The 20,840-nt window shown below is 44.1% G+C and overlaps 1 protein-coding gene across 2 annotated transcripts in view; it reads left to right on the forward strand.

Annotated features, from left to right (window-relative positions):
• The window catches only part of STAT1 (signal transducer and activator of transcription 1), a 42,729-nt gene that overhangs the window by 15,977 nt on the left and 5,912 nt on the right, over positions 1 to 20,840 (forward strand). For both annotated transcript variants that reach the window (XM_068544763.1, XM_068544764.1), the window contains exons 8-23: positions 838 to 929; positions 1,125 to 1,276; positions 3,617 to 3,775; positions 5,564 to 5,656; positions 7,190 to 7,249; positions 9,776 to 9,805; positions 9,909 to 10,002; positions 11,223 to 11,264; positions 12,549 to 12,632; positions 13,079 to 13,177; positions 14,281 to 14,416; positions 15,971 to 16,020; positions 16,737 to 16,831; positions 17,612 to 17,757; positions 19,310 to 19,495; positions 20,442 to 20,517. In XM_068544763.1, the coding sequence (XP_068400864.1) occupies positions 838 to 929; positions 1,125 to 1,276; positions 3,617 to 3,775; positions 5,564 to 5,656; positions 7,190 to 7,249; positions 9,776 to 9,805; positions 9,909 to 10,002; positions 11,223 to 11,264; positions 12,549 to 12,632; positions 13,079 to 13,177; positions 14,281 to 14,416; positions 15,971 to 16,020; positions 16,737 to 16,831; positions 17,612 to 17,757; positions 19,310 to 19,495; positions 20,442 to 20,517 (1,594 nt within the window). The remainder of the gene's footprint in view (positions 1 to 837; positions 930 to 1,124; positions 1,277 to 3,616; positions 3,776 to 5,563; positions 5,657 to 7,189; positions 7,250 to 9,775; positions 9,806 to 9,908; positions 10,003 to 11,222; positions 11,265 to 12,548; positions 12,633 to 13,078; positions 13,178 to 14,280; positions 14,417 to 15,970; positions 16,021 to 16,736; positions 16,832 to 17,611; positions 17,758 to 19,309; positions 19,496 to 20,441; positions 20,518 to 20,840) is intronic.

The following is a 20,840-nucleotide window of genomic DNA, read 5'->3' on the forward strand; positions in this document are numbered from 1 at the left end:
CCCCAGCGGTGACAACCAAAACTGTCTCCAAACATTGCCAAGTGATCCCTGGGGGGCAAAATCGCCCCCAGTTAATACATACTGGTTACGTGCTATTCATTTTACTTACTGTGCCTAGCCCACTGATGGACGTAGACGGATATGTGTGTGGAGTTCCCCTGCCCTAATAACTAAAGTTCCTCCAAGTATTCCAGCTCCATTTGTATACTCCACAGGTGAAGTTCAGCATTTTTCACATGTTTTAAAGCAGTTTCGCTCGGATTTTGTTGTTGTTGCTCGTTTTTAATGATGACAGGACATCCACTGAAAATAATCCAAAAGTGTGCATTGTGTAGAACAAGCAGGGTACTGCTGTAACCCTAGCAATCATTTGGAGGATACCATGGTAAAATGGAGAGATTATTAGTAATAATTTGATAATAATTTAATAATAAAAGTATGAGAGAAAGAAACCTCAATTACAATTTCCTAATTGTCTGCTTCTCTTGAAAGCCACAGAGACTCTTTGTATCAATTTTTTTTTAACTGAGGTTGTGAATTTTGTCACTTATATTCATTTAGGTAATATTCTGACAGTGACTTAAGAACCAGACAGTACTGTTTCCCGTTTACATGAGTCATTGAAAACAAGGACTTTGTTTCAGTGTGTCTGGTTTTTGTACTTAGGCCATTTTTCCTGTTTTGTTCCTTCAACAATGATTGAAGAAAAACCAACCTTTGACCTATCTCCAGATAGCATTTTGATCATATTTTTCCTAAATGGATGTGAATCTTGGCTTCAGTTGGTTTTGTCTTCTTTTGTATTTATATTTATCTGCTGTCTCTCCCAATTCACAGAACATGAAACCAATGGTGTGGCAAAGAATGATCAGAAACAGGAACAGATGTTACTCCAGAAGATGTATTTAATGCTTGACAATAAGAGAAAGGTAGTGATTCACTTTCCAGAATAACATGTCGCTTTTGTCACAGACTGTAAATAATAATGGACTTGAAGTTTGGAATAGAGGCAAAATTATTTTTATAACCATTTCACTTAGAGCAACCCAGTTGATATGAAAGAATAAAATTCAGTGATTAAAGGTGATGAGTTTATTTCGCTTTGTCTCTTTCTCTCCCTTTAGGAAGTAGTTCACAAAATAATAGAGTTGTTGAATGCCACCGAACTTACCCAGAAAGCCCTGATTAATGATGAACTTGTGGAATGGAAGCGGAGACAGCAGAGTGCCTGTATCGGGGGACCCCCCAATGCTTGCCTCGATCAGCTGCAGAACTGGTAAGATTCTCCAAAGCAGAATATTGGCAGCTGACTGGCTGACCATATAAACTCGTAAAGTGCACGTTAAAGTGCACGTTCCAGCTGTGTTAGTTGAATGGACTCTGTCAAACCTTTGTTTTAGAGTTTGATGTAGTCCAACTGTTTCTTGCCCTGGAAACACTTGAAAAGCACAGTGTAAATCACACCTGTGGCCACGTTCAGCCCCATTCTGCATGGTTTGGAGGACTCCTCTCCCTGCTGTATGTGTGCCGTGGGACATGTCATTTGTGCCAACACACCAGTGACATGGTCATCACACAGCACAGTTAACAACTTGAGTCCCAAGGTTTTATTAAAAACAAAAGGGCATTATACAGGCTTACATGAAATAACAGTTTGTGGGCCATACGTTTCAGTCATCCGTCTAGTAAATACTTACGAAATGCTGTATGCCAGGCCCTGGGCTAGGACCTGGAACACAAGGTGAATGATTCTTGGTCTTTGCCAGTAAGGAGCTCTCAGTGTGGAGGCGGGAGATGGGCGTGGTAATAACTGTTCAGTGAAAGGTTGCCAGGGCTCCAACAGAGACCATCCAGAGTTCATGGAGGATGAAGGAAGGAGTCACCAGGAAAGATTAATGAGACAAAGTGGTCTTGCACGGACTCGAGAGTGAATAGGAAAACTTCATGTAGACCAGGAAGGAGAAGAGTGTGGACGGGGCAGAGGGGAGGGGAGGCTGGCATGAGCCGGGGCCCGCAGTTCTCATGCTGGCTGGCTAGAGAGTCGGGTGCCACAGAGGGAAGGAAGAAAGTGGAGCTGGCAAGAGGCTGGAGCCTGGTCACGGAGGTTCCCATACTGTGCTGGGGACTCTGGGACTTTACCCAGTGGACACCGGTGAGCCGGGCAGGCCTTTTATTTAAGTGGAGGTTCGTTTCTCTGATTTTTTATTTAGGTCACTCTGGCTGAAGCCTGAGGATAGAATAGAGAGAGAAAGGCCAGTTGGTCTGCTCTGAGTGTATTAGCGTAGTCCAGGGGAGGGCTGACAGAGCTGAGCAGAGGGGATGGAAGCGGTAGAATCAGTGGGTAGGTGGGGGTGGTGGCCTGGAGCAGTTCTGAAGGGCCCAAGGACCAGCGATCTCATGAGATTACTTTCTGGATTGGTGTTTTTAAAAATTCACAATAGTCAGCCATTGATTTTTATTCTGTGAGTTGCCATTCCATATCCCAGTTTTTTGTGGATAGGAATGGAGCTCCCCACCCAGCCCAGTGTGCCCCCGTGAGCCTTGTGAGATGCTGACCTCCGAGCCCCCCAGGTGCCCAGCGAGGCCCCCCGCTGTCCGGGGCCCCCATGGTCACCTTAGGCCACAAGGAGTCTGCTGCAGAGATGTGAATACCCCTCAGTATCCCCCACTGTGCGGTACAAGGATTGTCGGCATTTTCCTGTGTGTCGTGGCCTGAACAAGGTTGGGAATCACCGGGTTAGGATCCCTCTGGAACTCACCCACCCACCATTATCCTGCCTCTCATTTCATGGCCGTGGGCTGTGCTCTCGGTGCTTCGAACTGGATTCAAGGAATGGAAACACCGAGTGAAGGAGATGTTTTTCACTGGGGAATAGATGTTCTTCTGTCATTCCTCCAGGCCAGTAAAATGAACTTCCACAGCCTGACTTGGCTCGGAGGCTGCATCGCCTTTGGTGGTTTCCTGTCAGGACGGAGGAACCTGAAAGCAGTCGCTAGGTTTTCTCCTTGGTTTATATATATATATATTTTTTGAGTGTCTAGATTGCGCACATTGCCTTCTCCTTTCAGTTCAGTGACACAGTAACCTCTGTTCCCTCGTCTCCTCCTAACCCAGCCTGCATCCGCTCTCGGCCTCGCTTCCTCAGCGTCCAGGTTGCCCTCTTGCTCCTCTCTGCACAGTGTCACTGCCCTGATAGAAAAATCTGCAGGGGCCCCTCACTGCTCCACACATCACTGCCCACAGCATCTGCCTTGTCGTGTCCCCTGCCTCTGTCCCCCCCGCCCCCACTCCCTTTGCCCTGGCCCTTTAAGTCCCAATTATCTCACAGCTCAATTGAAGTCACAGATTCCCCAGCAGCCTCCACCCCGACCCATCTCTCCTTAGGTCCATCTCAGCGGGATGCAGAGGTTTTTTAATCTGGGCTGTAATCGTTCATGCGCGTTAGCTTTTTCACGCAAATCAGGTTTGTTCTGTTTCTCCCTGCACTTCAGAGCTGGGCAGATAACATCGTGTGTTGTCTGTAAAAAGTACTTGTTGGTTTTCCATGGTTCTGTTTAATCCAGGCTGCTTTGGGACTGTTTCTGATGGAGACGCCTGTGGCTTGTACCTTCCCAGGTTCACCATAGTGGCGGAGAGTCTGCAGCAGGTTCGTCAGCAGCTTAAAAAGCTTGAGGAGTTGGAACAGAAATACACCTATGAACATGACCCTATCACAAAAAACAAACAAGCGTTATGGGACCGCACCTTCAGCCTCTTCCAGCAGCTCATTCAGAGGTAACTTGAGGGAGATGTTTTTGTACCTTTTGCAATTATTTTACCCAGAGGAAAAGTTTTCTGGTAAGTCAGATAATTTAGAAGGGTTTAATAGGTTATGTAAAATTTTTTATGGCTTCCCCGAATCAGGTCTTCCCGAATTCCTTGCTTATGTCGATGGCCTGTCATTCTTGTGACCGTTTAGACTGGTTACCAGTCTCCTTCCCCGTGGCCAGTCTGTGACGAGACCTGTCTAGTCTAACCTGATGATATTTGTCCTCTCTTTTCCATTCCATGGTCTCATCACGTTTCAAGCTCTCAGATCCTCTCTACTGAGCTGTTGCATGGTAGCCTCGCAAATGGTCCCTCCCAAGCCCCTTCCTCCCTGTCCCTGTGACCCTGTGCTCTCCCAGAGCAGAGGTCAGTCAGGTTTTTTGCCACCTGCTAATCACAGGGGAGCCCTGCATCTGGTCACCCAAGCCGCACCTGCACAGCCTGGCCCTCACTAAGCCACTCCAGAATTAGCTTCTATACATGCGCCATTTCTAGGCAGACTTGACTTCGTGTGCACCCTGGACATTTGCTTCTGCATTCCCCTCCCAACAGTATTTTCTCTGCCTCAGAGCTTTCTTGTACCTCATTTCGAAACTGCATCCTGAACGTTTCACCTTATATCTCATCATGAAATCTTCCCAGAGTTCCCGGGCAGATGTTGTCTCCCTTCCGGATCTGCATAGTTCATTCTTTATTTTTCTCCCGTTCTGGATTTTATTATATCATTGTCTGTGTATTTCTGTTTTCTTTGTCGTAAATTGAAAGGTCCTAGTGGACAGAGATGTGCCTTTGTCATCTTCTTCCCCAACCAGGGCCTTACGTAGTACCTTGCCCATGGGTAGGTGTTTCATATATGCTTAGTAGGTAAACAAATGGCACTAAGTAGAAGAGTAGAGTTCATATTGCAATTTTTTAAATGCTAACATAATAAAAGTGTCTTTGGTTCCCTGTGGCTAATGTCCAAACAGGAATGCCTAGATGTTGGATTTTGAAATAATCGAGGACATTTACTTGGGTTTTGGAATGCAAATTTCATTCTTTTTTTTAAATTAAATTTAATGTTTGGAAATGTTTATTAGATAATAAATATTACTAAACAATTTTAAAATCAATTTTCCAAAGGATGCTAAAATGTCAGTTTCAAATTATGGTGGTAAGCAATATAGTACATGGTTCACTTTCAACTGTAGTAAAATTTATTTTTATCTTGTTTTTATTTTTTTATTTTATTTTATTTATTTTTGGCCACGCCACGAGGCATGCAGAGTCTTAGCTCCCTGACCAGGGATTGAACCCATGCCCCCTGCAGTGGAAGCATGGAGTCCTAACCACTGGACCACCAGGGACTTCCCTATTTTTATTTTTAAATTGAGATATTATTGACATATAACCTTGTATTAGTTTCAGATGTACAACGTAATGATTTGATATTTGTATATATTGTGAAATGATCACCACACTAAGTCTAATTAGCAAATTTGATTCTTAAATTTGTAAATGAACAGAATCCCATTCAGAATTTTCATTGTTGAAGAATCACAGTTCCCTGCAGTTACTCTGATTTTGTTGAGTGCAATAGATTTGGGGATTTCTTTACTGACTAGAAAACCTCACTTTATTCATCCAATTTGTTAGAATCTTTCAGACTTTTTTTAGCTTGTGCCCTCTAACCCCCTCTCCTCTTTAGGGAAAAAAACCTTTTACTGCCTCAACATTAATGGAAATGCTAATTTACCCTTTGCTGGGAATTTACAGCTCATTTGTGGTGGAAAGACAGCCCTGCATGCCAACTCATCCTCAGAGGCCATTGGTCCTGAAGACTGGAGTACAATTCACTGTGAAGTTGAGGTAATAAAGAAAAGACCCTGCACCTCCTATCACAAAGTTTGCACCCCAGCTTCCTTTCACAACACTGTTATATATGGTGCTTTAGAGGAAGTAATTTTGCAGTAGGCATTTTAATATGAATTCTTACTTAGAATATCTAAGAGTCTTGTCTTTTCTATTCAGACTAGAAATATAAGAGATATATGTGTATGCACACAAACACACACCTGATTTTTTTCCAGTTATAGATGTAATGAATGCTTACTGTAAATAGGAATTCAAAACTGCAGAACTGCATATAGTAGAGAGTAGAAGTTCCCATTAGCCTCATCCCCTCTTGAGCATAAACTCATAACCTGAGCTTTACATTCCCCCCAAAATGTATGCAGTGTGTGTGAATGTGGACTTAGGACAGGTACATTTTTCTGCTGAGTGTGTTCATAGCTTTCATCAGATTCTCAAAGTTGTATGTGATCTAAATATCTGTAGACCACCATGGTAAACAGCCTGGTGTCAGTCCTCCCAGAATTTTGTCCACGTCTACCTAAATATATAAATAAATACATTGTACTTATGCATATTTTTTTCATGCATAGACACACAAATATATATGACATACAGTGTTTCATTTTTAGAAACCAGGGTTCTGCTGTCTGTTCTTTGGCAGCCTGTTTTTATCCTTCATAATAAATTGTGGAAGTGTTTCCACGTTAGAACGTACAGCTTTTACAGCTTTACTTCCTTCCGTTGCACGGCTGCATTCATTTAGCTCTTCCTCTGCTGACAAGCAGCTGGACTCAGAAGAGCCGCACTTGCCTTCAGAGTTGGCCCTAGTCCTTTTCTCCAGGGTGCTGCTGAGTTAGGTCCGCAGGTGCTACCTGTTGGTTGCCAGTGAACAGCACCACGCTTTAGCACCCGTGAGGTCCCAGAACTCACAGCTGGCAGGAGGAGAAATCTAATCCCATCATCTGCTTCACTAAAGGGAGCCAACCAGTGAGGGGCGCCTTCCCCAGGTCTCCAGCTCACAAGAGCAGAGCACACCTGAGTCTCAGCCCACGCCTCCTTCCATCTTTCCACACTGCCCTGGGGGTGATTATAGATGTGACCTTCACTTTCCTGATTATGGGTGATAGTTTTTATTTTCTCCCAGCAGAATAAGCATTAGATACAAGTTTTAGTAAAGGGCAGTGTTTGCTATTTTTACCTATAGAATTAGCCCAAAATAGAAATTTTGATAAAACTCAGCATTGGCGAGGCGATACAGGGAAGCAGATACCCTCACTAATGTTTGGTGGGAACATAAAATCGGTGCTGCTCTCTGTCAGAATTTAATGTTACAGTTTTGTCCCAGCAGTTTCACAGCTAGGAATTTATCCTACAAATACACTTTAAAAACATCCAAGTAGACATACAAGGATGTCACTTCCATTGTTTGTAATAACCAAAAACTGGATGAGGTGGGGGTTATTGAAATGTTCATCAATAGGGAATTGGCATGATAAATAAATGGTAACAGATAATTTTTAAAAGTAATTATGACTTTTTTCTTTTCAGATTGTTGGTGAAATTGCAAGAGCTGAATTATAACTTGAAAGTCAAAGTCTTATTTGATAAGTAAGATATCTTTAATATTATCTAAGATACACGTACTATTGAAATGCTGGCTTTGTTAACTAAACGTGGACTTTTGCACTGGGGCCGTTTGTAAGTGATCCCGGCACATTTAAATTGATAGCGCCTGTTCTGGATGTTGGGAGCATCCCCTAGAGCTGCTATCAACGTGCTTGTGCCTTTTTAGACTATAAGTGAACAAAAGAATGAGTGCATTTTATGCATATGAGCTTGTAATGATCAAGTCTCCAAGCAGCTACCACCCCTCCTCCTAGGCCAGCCCTAGAGGAAGGGCCCTTGATCAAACTCCAGGCCACCATGATTCTGCAGCCAGTGTGGACTTGTTTCTGGAGTGAAGCTGACAGCATTCTGGGGGGCCTGTGTGGAGCCTGCGGGCTCCACACTTGTCTCTTCTGGGCAGTAAGAACCCAGGAATGGGCAGGATCTCTCATGGGGTCTAAATGGAGCAGGCCCATCCTGTTTTGTCCTTAGTCCCTGGACCTGAACTATCAGTGACCTAAGCACTTACATTAAGGAACAAGATGGCTTAGCCCCTGCCATCCCCCCTTGATATATTTAATGCTGTTGTTGGTGTGTGTAACATACTGGTTTACCAAGTTTCAAAACCATTTATGATAATCCAAGTCATTTTCCTCTGGCTTTTTATCTCTTTCCATTCCTGTAACTATAGCCTTCTTTGTAGCATAGTCTGTGCCTTTGCTTTTCTCCCATCATCTTTGGTTTCTCTGTGTATCAGTTTACTTTTGCTGCATTAAAAACCCCAAAACTTAGTGGCTTCAACTCTAAAACTTATTAATTTCTCTTATGCTGTGGGCTGTGTGTGGTCCTTCTGGTCTGGGCTGGCTTGGTTATTGCTGGGTGGTCTAGCATGGCCTTGTATGTGTCTGTCTCTGCTGGGATAACTGGGCCCTTCTCTGTCAGGCTCTCAAAGAGGCCAGCCTGGGCTTTCTCATGCAGCAGCGGTGTTCCAAGTGGGTCAGAGCAGCAGCGTGCTGGGCCTGTTAGGCTAGACCTGGAACTTGTACGGCACGACTCCCATCCATCGTGTGGGGAAAAGCAAGTCAAAGTCCCCTGAGATTCAAGGGACAGGGAAGTACATTCTGTCTCTTGAAAGGAAAAGCTGCAGAGGCTTTGTGGCCACTACAGTTTACCACACTCTGCTTAACTCAGTCTCTCTTTCAGTTTGTTCTTGCTCTTTTGTCTTTTCTGTCTGTTCCAGTTCTGAGTTTTCTTCTTAGCTTTGACAAGGTAGCTTTGTATCACACTATTCCTTTTATTGTGAATTTTCTTTTTTTGCACAACAATGTGGGTATATTTAATGCTACTGAACTGCATGCTTAAAATACTTAAAATTTTCTGTTATGTATATTTTACCACAATTTAAAAAACCGAGATGCCACACTGGAGAAACTCAAGTTGAAGGACATTCCATAAAACACCTGAGCGGTGATACTCAAAAGTGTCAAAAACTTCAAAGACTAGGAACGTGTGAGAACGTGTTACAGACCAGAGGAGGCTAGGGTGATATGATGACAAATGTAACGTGGGGTCCTGGCTGGAGTCCTGGGGCAGGAAAAGGACGCTGGGGGGAAGTGGTGAAGTCCAGGTGAAGTGTCGAGTTAGCTAATTGTCATATGCCAAGGCTGGCTTCTTGGTCATTAGAAATATTCCATGGTTATGAAGTGTAAGTTCTTTTTTTTTTTTTTTTCCAGACAGGAAAATTGGTCACTGTTATAACTGACGGTGATTCTCATTCACAAAAGCATTGAACTTCTAGTTGAGACAGGAAAGGAAGCTAACTCATTTAACTATGAGTGCGCTAATGATCTCTTAACCTTCGCCTGCGCCTGACAGATACATTATTTGTCCAGATCATGACGACGTTATCGCTGCATTTGTATAAGATACAGGTCTCTCAAGATTTTAACCTCAGATTTAAAACTTAAACTTGATAGTTTCCCCAAATAATTGACTATTCAAGTACTTCTCTGAAAGCGTTAAAAATAACAGAGAACAAAAATAAGGATCGAGCTGTCACTTTGGAAGGTCCTCTGAGTTGTGTAGCCACAGAGCAGTGCTCTCTGCTCAGTCCCCAGTGCTTAGCTCGGTGCCTCGGAAAGGCACCGACTGAGTCACTGCTCAACAAATAGCCATAACTCAGGCTTACGTTTACTGAGGGTGTGCTCTGTGCTCTCTTCACCGGGTAACAAGTTTCCTTCTCCCAGTGTCCTGTATGGTTGGTGCTATTAGCATGACGTACAGTGGAGAAAGGTGAGGCCCAGACAGTTAATTTGCCCAAGGTCACTCAGCAAAACTTGGCAGTGCTGGTGCGGGTTGATTGAGGGACCGAGTGAGTGAATGAAAGGAAGGGCTGAACAGCCCCATTATTTGTTATTGATCTTGTACTTTTATATTTTTGTTAAAACTTATCTCAAATTTTAAATACACGTATATGATCATATATATATATATATATATATATATATATATTTTTTTTTTTTTTTGCAGAGATGTGAATGAGAGAAATACAGTAAAAGGGTACGTGAAGTACTTTGCGCTATATTTTACTATCGCTTTGTTTGTTTATGTGTTGGTTTAACGGTTCCCAGCCTTTTAAGTATTTGTACCCTGTACTGTCTAGGTTTAGAAAGTTCAACATTTTGGGCACTCACACGAAGGTGATGAACATGGAGGAGTCCACCAATGGAAGTCTGGCGGCAGAATTCCGACACCTGGTAGGGAGATCAGTTTCCCCCTTTTCTGTTGTGTCTGGTTTATTAGGACTTGATTTGTGATCGAGTGGCACTTAGTGCCCTGTGTGATGGGCAGGGCACCCCCTAGGAGAAGACTTCCTAGAATTCATGGCTGGTGACTTCAGCAGCACTTGGGGAATCTTGGTTCCTCCTCCTTATCCCAGGACTGTTCACTCTGTTTCCTGCCAGTCTTTCTCTCAGAGATACCTTCTTTGGGGGGTAGTGATCTCAGTAAAATATTCCATAAACCAGTGTGCACATAAGCTATCCGTACATGGTTCCTCCAGGACCTCAGTGATCACTCACTCTAGATTCTTGGAATTTTCCCAGAGGTCATTATTGCCCCACATCCTGACCGTTCCTTCTCCCCCTCCAAGCGTGGCAGGCCCCAGGAGTCTCTCTTTGGCCCCTTCTTCACCACCTCCCTCCCGGGGTCTTGCCCACAACCACTGTCTCGAGCACTTTGTCTCCAGAGGAGTAGGGCCCGGGCACCGGGCAGTGGAAATCAGCAGAGGGGTTTAAGTGGGTGGTGCCTTCTCTCCTCTCTCCCTGAGAATCGGGGCTGCCAGTTGTTGTTCTGTAGATGTGTTGGTGCTGAGCCCTGCGCACTTCCTGGGCTTGGAGCCTGCAGGGAGGTTCAAAGCATCCTTTTTTTTTTTATTGGCAACCATTTCGTGAACCCGCAAACTCATAGTTGGGAAGCTAGACCTTGTGTGAGAGTCTCAGTCCAACCCAGGAGTCTGAGGGTGTCCAGAGCTGCCCTGGGGGCTCCAAGTTGCTCCCTTATAACCTGCGTGGTTGAAGTCCTTCTGAGGGCAGTCTTAGAGGCCTGAGTCACAGGCCTGGGAGACTCTGCGGAGGGAAAGGCAAGAGAAGCTGTGCCCTGAGCCTGGGGAGCATGAAACAGCGAATGACGGTGATGGGGGCTGGTTCGGGAAAAGCTAGCCTGGGGGAGGGAGCAGGACGCTGCTCCCTGGGATGCTTCTGAGCCCTCTGGCGTTTGCAGGGGGTCGGAATGCTGGGAAAAGGCACTCTGCCTCGTGAACCCACGCAAGGGTTGCTTCACCTCCTGTTCCACATTCTGAAAATAATTTCACTTCCTTCATTCTTTCTAAGTCCTCACTTTGGTTTGGTTTGTAGATGAAAATAGCAACTTTGATGATTATGGTACTGTTTACTAAGTTTTTTTTTTTTTTTTGTAGCAACTGAAAGAACAGAAAAACGCCGGTGCCAGAACCAACGAGGTGAGTCTTTCTCTCTTGTGATTGGTCTCTAACTAGCAGGTCTGTCCAGTGAGGTTGGCTCCGTGGCCCCGGGGGCCAGGGACCCCTCACAGAGGGGCGAGCAGCAGGAAGACCCAGCAGGGAAGGGCAGTGGACAAGCTTTGGGACATGGTGTATCTGTCATAACGGTAAAACCACTCTGTGCTTGTGCTTTATGGTTGTCAAGTGATTCTGCACATGAATTTATTGGACCCTCAACAGACAGCCCAGCAGAGTAGGTACGGGGGGGCTACTGTGTTATTCACATTTCACAGGTGGAGAAGTTGGACCACAGGAAGTTTGCAGGATTTAGCTAAGGGTGCACAGGGAGTTACCTGTCAGAGCTAGAACTAGAGGCCAGCTTCATGACTGCCCTGCCAAAAACGATGTGTGCCGAGAGGGTTTTCCTGCCACGTGTCCCCTACCCAGTGCGTCATCCTTCTGTCAGTTTCATTTTCACAGCCAGTCCTTGAGGAGCTGTGTTTGTGAGGCATTCAGATATGAAGCATGGACAGAGGACAGAATGCCTGGAGTTGCTTTGGTTTGGACCGGTTGTCATCCTTTGTGCCTGCATGGCACGCACGCTGTCTTTCCCCACGACAGCCAGCAGAGGTCGTGTGGGACAGTGGGACAGGCACCGGCCCGGGCCTGACCAGCCCTGGTTTGGATCTTGACTATCTCTGTGACCTTCCAGGGATTTAGTTTCCTCTCCTGTGAGCAGGGATGGCAGCCACATCTCTCTGGTTCTAAATTGTTGTGATGCTAGTGTAAGGTAATATGTATGAAGGTGCTCTGAACACTATATAACCTTTCTACCCATACCAAGACACTTTATGACCAGCCAGGCTTATGCAAATCAGCCCCCTCCCGATAGAAAATCACACCTGGAACACGTGTGCACTTTCCACCCCGTGTCAGCCTGAGGTGTGCAGCCCGCACACACCCTCAGAAGGGGCTGAGGGCCAGGATGCCTTAGGTCATGAATAAACCCATTAGAAGTTGCTGTTTCCCTATCGACATGTTTTTCCCCTTAATCCATATCCCTTGCCATAATATCAGAAATCTGATCTTTGAGAGAACAGTGAGATACTTGGGATAATGAAATCTGGGATAGATGGTCAAAAATTGGAATGCTCTTCTGAATTGCAGCTGGTTAGGTTCAGGCTTTCTGCAGCCTGTTGCAAAAAATGCTTAGTAGGCTCTTGCAAGTTGCAGGATCAGTGAATGAATCGCTCTATTCCTTTTGTTTCCCTTTTCTCTTTTAAGGGTCCTCTCATCGTTACTGAAGAGCTTCACTCCCTTAGTTTTGAAACCCAGTTGTGCCAGCCTGGTTTGGTCATTGACCTTGAGGTAAGACTTACATGTTCCAGATATGGAAAACTTTATTTTTACTTTAAACTGTTATGTGTATTTTTATTTCTCAATTTTTATTTTAGATGTATTTACCTAATTGCTAAAAAAGATTATTGTTTTCAGCCAGTACTATCTTGATATTAATTTAATCGTTCAGGCAGCTAGAGAACTGAATTAACCTTCAGATACTATAAGCTAAATGTTCCAGTTGAGATGTCCTGTGTTAATTTTTTATATGAAGCATTGAAACTTATTTCTTAAAAGATATATCAAAGACAAATTCAACTACGAACCAAAGAACATACCTTTACATTCTTAATTTTCAAATATAAAAGATAATGCAAATGTACAAGGAATCCCTTGCTTAGTTGTGAGGCTGCATAGTGGTCTGAAGGTGATGTTTCTGTGATTCAGATGATTTCAAGGTCTTTGTCATCTTCTAGACGACCTCTCTGCCCATCGTGGTGATCTCCAATGTCAGCCAGCTCCCGAGTGGTTGGGCCTCCATCCTGTGGTACAACATGCTGGTGGCAGAGCCCAGGGTATGGAAAACACATCTACTTTCATACCAGGGGTTAACCAGAGACCTCATGCTCTAGCTTCTGCATATCTGAAAGAGCCCTTAAGGGCCAGATGTTGAAGGAAAAGTGGCACAACTCAAGTGGCATTGCTAAGGATCGGAGTAATTCTGGAAAAGCAAAGCATGTGTATGTATTAGAAATGAGAATTATGATTTTCCTTCCATGTGAATAAGCTCAGGCAACAGATAATTTCATACGGCTTTTACTGTGGAAGAGGTCCTTTATTTTTATGCTTTTTAAAAAATGTATATATGCTAAATAAGCCTGCTCCATTCTTAGGGTGTGGATACTCTAATACGGTTGATTAGTTACAGTTGATTCTGGTTACTCACTGTACTTAAAGTCCTTTAAAGTCACTGTGAACACTGAGTTGGCAGATACTGAACCACTGCGTCTAGGGGAAACACGGGGTTAGGTTCCCATGAGCCTCTGGCACAACCTTTGCATTTGCTGATCAATACATAACCTTGTTTTGTTTAAAGATCCCTCATCTAATATACTTGTTGATTCATTAACATTGAACTCATGGCAAGCAGCTTTGTAACTCACATCTGAACAAGGCTTATATATCACACGCATTTTCTCCATAAGGCACTTTGGAACACTAGACAGCACTTCAGCCCTGCACTTGAGGGCCATGTTAAATATGAAATCACCAACAAAAAAGCATATGAACATGCAAAAACCGTGGCACTAAACAGACCTCAAAAAAGACACTCGGGTATAGTATGAGAGCTGAAATAGGAAGGCAGATCATAGCTTTGTTTGACCTCACCTGGAAACATACATGTTTGGCAACTCAAACTTTTCACTGCTGTGTGCCTGGGTACACCTGCAAATGACTGCAGAAGTGCCACGAATATTGATTTGGGAGTTAAATTTTAGTGAGTTGATGAATTCACAGATGTGAATCTGCAAATAATGAGAATTTCTCTTCTTTAGCTGTGGAAACATCTGTGTGTCATAGACGAGAACTGAACTTTGGCACAGATCCACGTTTCAGTGCCAAGCTTGTGACTGGTGGCTCGTCAGTAGCCCTTAGCTTCTGGGTGTTTTCTCTCTAGAATCTGTCCTTCTTCCTGAACCCACCTTGTGCACGATGGTCTCAGCTTTCAGAAGTGCTGAGTTGGCAGTTTTCTTCTGTCACCAAAAGAGGTCTCAATGTGGACCAGCTGAACATGCTGGGAGAGAAACTTCTTGGTATGAGCATATTCCCTTTTTACGTAACTAACAATTGAAATTCATAAAATATCTTGACTTGCTCCTTTCCTCCTCTTTGCTCTTTATTTTGTTCAGGGTAGGAGCGTGTTAAAATCTATTGGCTTTTCCAGCAGCAGTTTATTATAGCTAAGTGAGAATGATGCCTTACCTTAGAAGGAGATAGAGACCTGATAAAAGATTTAAATGAATCATTTCCCCATTATCTCATATTAACATTTCTGAACAGGGTTCCTAGGGGAAAGCTGTCTAAATTATGTAAAATATATTACTTGTGGCTTAAATAAATTCTTTGAGAAATATGAAGTTTTATTACCCTTGGGGAGAAAAACAGTAAGCCCCCAACATGGTAAGAATAAGGTCCTCGGGCTGCCCACCACACAGCACACGCCCAGGTCTCGTACCTCAGGTGGCCCAGGTGTGAGGAGACACTGTCCACATCAGGAGGATGCCCGTGACCAGCCCTGCCTGATGGGCAGGGGGCAGCCCATGATAGAGAATTCCCTTTCAGTGGCTGATGTCATGGATTCATTAGTGTCCCACACTAAGCAAATCTAAGACCTACTAGTCTCAAGGTCAGATCTTCAGTGAATGGGCCTATCTGAACTATTTCTTTAAAAATCCACGGTTGGGCTTCCCTGGTGGCGCAGTGGTTAAGAATCCACCTGCTAATGCAGGGGACATGGGTTCGAGCCCTGGTCTGGGAAGATCCCACATTAAAAAAAACAAAAAAAAAAAAAACAAAAAAAAAAAAAAAAAAAAAAAAAAATCCACGGTCACCTTTTTTTCCAGATTTGCTTTCTATGTAGCAGAACTGCATGTACTGCAAACACCAGTAGGCTTTTCCTAACCAAATGGCTCTCAGCAGTGCCTTCTCTTGGCCATGCAGCTGTCACAGTGAGAGTCTTGTGCAATTTAATAAAAAGTAAGAAGTCATTCCTATTCCTTTCCCTTATTTGGTGAGAGTTAAGACAGATATCTTTTCTGCCTACAGTGGCTTATTTGGGGTTCTCTGTGAAGAGAGATGTCAGGCTCACCACCTCTTACGGCCAGGCTTCTTCAATTTATGTAGCTGATAACCCCGAGGCTTCCTTCCCCTCTCATTTCTCTCACTGGGCTTTTGACTTGCATCGACCTCCCTGAGCCTGTGTCCTATTTGGAGGAGGGCTGAGGGAAATGCCTAATTAATATCTAAAATAATCTTGTAAAGTCAAGTGTCAGTTAAATCGATCACCTAGGGGTGATCTTGGTCTTAGTTTGAACTTGAAAAAAATTTCTCAGGGTCACTGGGAGAGGAGCCTGCCAAGGAGGGAGAGGGAAGCAATGGGAAATGATACTGCACAAGGGGGACCAAATCGAGGCTTCTCCAGAAAGCACAAGTGATTGTATTAGTGAATCTGAGAATATCCACTGTGTACACACAACCTTCCTTTGTTGAGTGTTGGCTCTTTGAGAGCAAATACAACACCCATCAGTCCAGCCAAAGCTTCAGAATTGATTTCCATTTCCTTAAAAAACTTATTTTTATTTGTTTAGGTCCCAGTGCTGGCCCTGATGGTCTTATTCCATGGACTCGCTTCTGTAAGGTGGGTGCTGTCTGGAGTTTATGCTCTGAGTGCTTTCCGCTCTCTGTTGAGGGTCTCGGATTTCTCGCCCTGGTGCCGGCTGCACTGTGCTTGCTTTGGCGTGTTCCTCTCGCCCACGGAACCCCTAGGGCAGGTTGTTTACTTTCCTTCAGCGCGCTGAAGGTTAGTCTCCAAGCGCGAGTCTGACAGGAAGCACCTGCCTGGGTGATAACATTCTCTCATATCCGACATGAGTCTTCTGTTTGCTCACGCTGACCCCTGGCCTGGCAGCGTTTTAGCCCCGTCCATGAGTAACGTGTGGTCTGTGCCGGCGTCGACAGCCCGCTGGGCCGGAGGGGTGTCTTGAGCCTGCTCAAGCAGTGAGACCAGTTGGGGGGAATAATCAGACCCCGGTAGGGTCACCAGACAGTGCTGACAAGCTCACGCTACTGGAGTTTTGTAGTGTGAAGGCAACTGGTATTCTGGGATCACCCTGGAGGTCATTCCCTGGCTGGGTTGCTAATGTTTGGAGAGGGAAGCAGACAGAGCCTGGCTCAGGAAATGGAGAACTTGGTGTCTGAAAGCTGGTAAGAGGGGAGGGACGGCTCTGTAGGGGGCAGTGCTAGCTTTGGCAGCTGGGCAGTCTTTACAAACTAAAACCTGATGGCGGGAGGAGACATGTTAAGTCACTGTTTTGGATTTCTTGGTTTCTAATGTGTGCATCTGTATACTTGCAGGAAAATATAAATGATAAAAATTTTCCTTTCTGGCTTTGGATTGAAAGCATCCTTGAACTCATTAAAAAGCACCTGCTCTGTCTCTGGAATGATGGGTAAGGGCCATTGATAGGTGTATTTTTGAAACATATGTTGAGCACACACTCCATTACTGCAAGGCTGAGATAGGCCTGACCCAGACAGACTTCATTATTTGGCAAGACTTGGGTGCATCTCACAGAAACAGATGCTTGCAGGCTGTCCCTTCAGGCATTCACGATAGTAGACCCTCATAAGATTAAAATTATATTTCCATAGTATATGTATATGAATTTTCAAAGCTAAATTTAAAAACCCTGAGTGCCATTCATGCCTTCATTCATTCTACAAAAATTTCTTGAGCACCTGCTTTATTGCCTCCAAGTAAGGAAGAAAAAAACTTTTTTGACTCGGTAAATTGTTTCTAATTTTTTCCCAGGGTCAGTTGATATTTCAGCAAAGACTTTAACTTGGTCAGAGGTCTAGAATATGAAAATGGATTGTCTGAGCCTTTCTCTTCACTAGAAAGGATGCATGAATTCAGACATTTTCATGGCCTTCAGAATCCCCAGGTGAAAATGAAAGGCTCATTAATCCAGCAAGTATTTATTGATCATCTGTAGCATCCAACGGGCATCATGTGAATGAGCTTTGTTGGGACTTCAGCATATATATGTATGAGTGAAATGCTTCCTGAAGTGTCAATGAAATAGATTTTAAAGCATCTAAAATAGTCGATACATTTCTATCCTGTGTTCTTGTGTCAAGTTGCAGTCATCTTGATTTGTAAGTGAACGTGAAAATTACAGTCATGACTGAACCTCAGAGTACCTCCATCAGTCCCTTTCCATGTGCAGGTGTATCGTGGGCTTTATCAGCAAGGAGCGAGAGCGGGCTCTGCTGAAGGACCAGCAGCCGGGGACATTCTTGCTGCGGTTCAGTGAGAGCTGCCGGGAAGGGGCCATCACGTTCACATGGGTGGAGCGGCCCCAGAATGGAGGTGGTAAGCCAAGACACCTTGCACACACACCGATTCAAAATGTGGGTGCAAACCCTTCTTCGCTGCAAATCAACTCATGCAAATAATGAGCTTTTGACATACAATTGCAGCTCCTCCACTTATCCCCAGCTGAGCTTCCCCAGTAGGATTTAATACATCACCAAGGGCTATTTGGGATTCGTTGCCTGGAACATATTGTGCAAGTGATGGTTTTTTTTAAAAGACAAGGCCACATTCTTTCCTTTTTGTCAGGTTTGTCACCCGTAGGTGAAAGATGCGAGTCAGTATGACTGGCAGTCATTTATTGGGAGGAAACCCATAGTGCACAGGCGTGAGCTTCCAGACCCACGGAAGGGAATCCCACGTGGATGTGCACGGATGAGGGCAGGCTCTGTGAGAGGGGTCCTGGGACTGGGTGCAGCCCTCCACCCTGCCTTCTGACAGAGAAGGCTCGTGCACGTTTATCTGGGTTATATCTTGGGTTTCTATTTGACCAAGTGCATCCATGGCAAAAACAATTCCGAAAACCTACGCGTTATGAAACAGGTTTCTGGGGAATGAGAAACAGGTTTCAGTGGAGACAAGAAAGTGATAAAGACAAACTGGTGACTTTTCACTCTTGCTTGTAGTTTGCTCTGTTTGAAGGATTGGAGGGAAAACTGATTTGTTCCAGTGACTTACGCTTTCAGTTAGAAGATGCAAAAAGATGGGATACTTTTCTTGTTCTATTTTTTTTTTCTTCTGGTAAAAAAACAGGAGAGCTGGGATTAGAGCCCAGTGAGGACAGGAGATGGTAGAGCCTGCCCTTTTCTTCTTCTCCCCTGGTAGTTCTTTTCCTGAACTTGCTGAGAGATGGAACTAGCAAACCAGACAAAGATGAAAACCGTTGGCAACCGGAAAGTTGAAAGCAGGGCAGCACCAGCTACAAAGCTTTGGTCTGAAGTTCTAGAGCAGAGTCCCCAGAGCACCTGACAGCAGCCTCTGGAATGTGTGCCCCAAAAGTGAAATCCTGGATCAGTTAGGAAGCAGGATTCCAGTGAAGTCTGGGACTAAGACCAGGAGTGAATTAAACTGTGTTTTTTTACATTAAGGATTAGAGAAAAAAATAGCAAATAGGGTCTCTTTTTGGTTTGTTTAAAAAGTTGTTTTCCATGTGTTGTCGTTGTTTGTTTTCATTTTTCAATATGAAAAGAAAGACAAAGTGAGTTTATCTTCTAGTAACTTAATCTATGGCTTGAGCCAAGAAGACCCAATTAGTAATTAGTTATTTTAAAGGTATTTAATAAATTTCTTTTGGCTAGACTTACAAATCTAAGTAACTAATGACAAATGCAGTATTCCCGAGAGTAATGATGGCCTTTATTTTTACTATTTTAAAGAAAGGATAATAATCTATTTAGGAATAAAGGAGTTACACGCTCTGTGATGTAACTCCTAGATTGTGTTTAGTTCTTACCAGGTTCTGTCAAATCCATAAACTCTGCAGTGTTTGTTTCTCTCCTCTATTGTTGCGGGATATTCTGTGGGACTCACTTTGCTTTTTTCTTCCTTTTAGAATCTTGCTTCCATGCGGTTGAACCCTACACAAAGAAAGAACTTTCTGCTGTTACTTTCCCTGACATTATTCGCAATTACAAAGTCATGGCCGCTGAGAATATTCCAGAGAATCCCTTGAAGTTTCTGTATCCAAATATTGATAAAGACCATGCCTTTGGAAAGTACTACTCCAGGCCAAAGGAAGGTAAGTGGGCAGAGTGTGCAAGCATTGCCCGATGCGTCATAGCACAGCCCGGCCGTTCCTGTGGTCGTGTTCTCCCTTCATCTAGTCCAGAGGTTTGCGGGAGACAGGCTTTCACCCCACACACTGCCCTTGCCTTCCTATCAGTGCAGGGTGCCAGCACAGACTCCCCCATGCCATGTCACTAGCCCACCCCTTCTTTTGAATTGGTAAAAGCACGCTTTCTAATAAATAGCGCAGTTGAAACATAATACATTGTTTGGCCTGATACAGATAGTAAGAAAGGAGTAAATGGTTTTTGATCTTAGGGGTGTTGGAGAAGGTCCATTTCTGGTCGCGTGTACTTGTTACATTTTTACTTTTTCTACGTGGAGGGGTAAAACGTAGGACCTGTGATGGTCACCTGCTTTATGTCAGCCTGCTCCTGAAATTGAGGAAATGGAGGCCCGGGCGAAGTGAAGTGGTCCCTTCATGGTGACCTGATAAGTTATTAGGTCACATCACTGAGAGCACGTCTAAGCTTAGCACACGGGTCTCCCGCTGCTTAGTCTTCATTGAACCACGTTTGAGCAAGTGGAAGTTAGACTAATCTGGTTTGGAATGCACCAACAAACTTAATGGATCAGTAGTCTCAATATTAGCGCAGTTACTTTGGGGAGAAGATGCACCCAGCTTACCTTGACAGATGTGTTTATTGCACCAACCAGGCCAGGACCATAAACCAGATTAAACTTCTGTAGGATTTCAAGCCTTAGCCTGACTTCTGTGCTGAATGTGCCTCCCCTTTTTGTCCGGTTGTTGCTGCATTCGCATTACAATTTCAGGTGACCCAGGCAGGGAGTCTAACCTGACCGCCAAGGAAAACAGTCCAGTCTTGATCAAAGAAAAAGTTGATTGTTCTTGTGTAATTTCTGCTAACGGAAAGTGTACGTGATGTGTTTGCTTCTAGCCCCAGAGCCTATGGAACTTGATGGCCCTAAAGGAACAGGATATATTAAGACTGAATTGATTTCTGTGTCTGAAGTGTAAGTGAACACAGAAGAGTGACATGTTTAAAATCCTCAAACAAGCCCCCCTCCTGGCTGGGGCCTGTTGAAGATGCTTGTTCTTTGCTTTTTTCCATTGTAATTGTTGCTGCCACCATCACAGATGGACCTGTGGAAAGATCCTAATTAGAGATCCTGGTGTCACTGCCTATCAGCGTTTTATTGCCTTTATAAAAACAAACAAACAACAAACCCAAAAAATCCAAAAAAAACAAAGTTGTATTTAAGGTATATAAGTTCTCCCCAAACTGATATTTTGAAAAAGTGTAAATAAAATGAACAAAAATTGATCAGAGTGGGAA

This window comes from Eschrichtius robustus, chromosome 5 (assembly GCF_028021215.1).
Source record: "Eschrichtius robustus isolate mEscRob2 chromosome 5, mEscRob2.pri, whole genome shotgun sequence".
Classification (NCBI taxonomy): Eukaryota; Metazoa; Chordata; class Mammalia; order Artiodactyla; family Eschrichtiidae; genus Eschrichtius; species Eschrichtius robustus.